The sequence below is a fragment of the Notolepis coatsorum genome, assembly GCF_963971535.1.
Source record: "Notolepis coatsorum genome assembly, chromosome: 2".
Lineage (NCBI taxonomy): Eukaryota > Metazoa > Chordata > Actinopteri > Aulopiformes > Paralepididae > Notolepis > Notolepis coatsorum.
In genome coordinates, this window is record NC_140166.1 from 160,850,693 (window position 1) to 160,852,587 (window position 1,895).

At 35.1% G+C, this 1,895-nt stretch overlaps 1 protein-coding gene across 1 annotated transcript in view; it reads left to right on the forward strand.

The window, feature by feature from the left end:
- The window catches only part of gmds (GDP-mannose 4,6-dehydratase), a gene marked incomplete at its 3' end in the record, with an annotated part of 404,477 nt that extends 404,223 nt beyond the window's left edge, over positions 1 to 254 (forward strand). The window contains exon 11 of the mRNA XM_084308364.1: positions 234 to 254. Coding sequence (XP_084164490.1) covers positions 234 to 254 — 21 coding nt within the window. The remainder of the gene's footprint in view (positions 1 to 233) is intronic.
- Positions 255 to 1,895: the final 1,641 nt, after the last annotated feature.

Genomic DNA, 1,895 nt, shown 5'->3' on the forward strand with positions numbered 1-1,895 from the left:
GTCATCAAAATTCCTCCCCAACTTTTGCTATTTCACGAATGGAGCGTGAGAAACGTCCGTTCAATGTTTTCTTAATTTAATTAGCCTATGTGTATTCCTAAACCAATCCGACTAAAGGGGGCTTTATTATTATTTTTTAACAGCAATTGTTTTATGGTTCAAAATTCTATAGCCTACAACGGTTAGAGTGTCAATCTTTCCAATATTTCATTTAAATATTGTTTTCTCTTTAGAGAGTCATAATGTTGTTTTAGACCATTGTGTGCGCTCTTACGCCGGGCCTCCTCGGTGCACACTGGGGAAAGCAATCTCTTTTTACGCATGCTGTGGACTGAAAAAAACATAGCTGTATTTTTAAAAGAAATGGAAGAGAAGACAACCCTTTTAGAATATGAGGCCTACTTTAGATCATGTATATGCAGACGCTATAGCTGAACAGAGCCTGTTATAATATTAGAAAGGAGTGAGTTTCTGTCTAACTATACGGATTGTTTCAAATATAAAAAGAGTTAGCCAACGAAGCCTACAATTGACACAAGATGGCTTTAAAGTTGTATTTCTTCCTTTATTTATTTAATGGGCCCCAACGTTTGTCTATGGGGCCTATATTGTTCTGGATATAGATTTGATAACAACTATTGAGAATGTCCAACAGCTGATTAATTATAAATTAAAACAACTCTTTCCTACAGTTTATGAAATTTAAGACTTGATTAACAAAGTAGGACCGATAGTTGATTTATATGCACGTCCCCATTTAATAAAGTTCATAAATGACAATTTATTAACAACAATTTGTTATTTATTATTACAACAATTTAACCAACAAGATATCAAAACCTTGTTTGAAGCGTCCCTATAAAGCCATTGCTTATCTGAAGCTGTCAAAGTAGACTCATCAGATTATAACCCATATTTAAATTTCTAAACTATATAAACGTTATTATTAATGTACTTTGATTGACATGCCCCCCTGTAGCATGTGTTCCTTTTTACCCTTCTAACCTCGTTATGACGTGGCCTGCTGGATTTGTTCTTATTATTCAAATCAATCAAATCCGGCGCAAAATGTTTAATTCGATTTATAATTGGATGGTTATAATAAGGACCAATCGCACCTGAGGTATCAACAGATCAAAATAGTAGACCCTTAGAGATGTGAGACAAATTCACCTTTTAATTTTGGATCCCTTATTTCATAAGAAAACAACGTGATTGTAAAAGCCTGATGTTTTGTTTTAGAACAGTGATTTGATCATGCCATCACATCACCAAAGACACAAGAACAAATGTTACACATTAAATAACAGCCTATATCATATAGGCCGATGTCATTTTGTCATCAACCGATAACAAATGACAATGAATAAAAACAAATACAATTTAATCAAAATAATAAAATATCCACCAATTTGACGGAGGAAAGCTTCTCACGCCCCCCCCCCCCCCCCCATTTTCTTCTTCTGTTTGTTTTAAGCTCAAAGAACGGGGAAGTGAATGGTTGAATGACAGTGATTGTCGCGTCACGCGTGAGGGCCAGTCGGTTACTCGGTTATTGACATTGTAGCGCCCCCTGCCGGCGAGAGTGAGCATGAAGCTCTTTCTGCACAACATGAGCCGATGTGGATTTAGGAACTTGTCTTGCAACCTCTTCAAGTTCAAGTTTCAAGTTTCTTTATTAGTTGTCATACAAAAATACAGAATACTTTTATATGAAATGCTTTTTACTGTTCTGCTCCTGAGAGTGTGCTAGATAAAAAAAAAATAGATAAGTATGAAATAGAAAGTCAAAAGTACGTAAACAAATGTAAACAAAAGTGTTCAATATACATATATACAATATACAATATCCTATATCAATATAACTCCTGTAGGCTGGCGACTGGAAAGCGTTG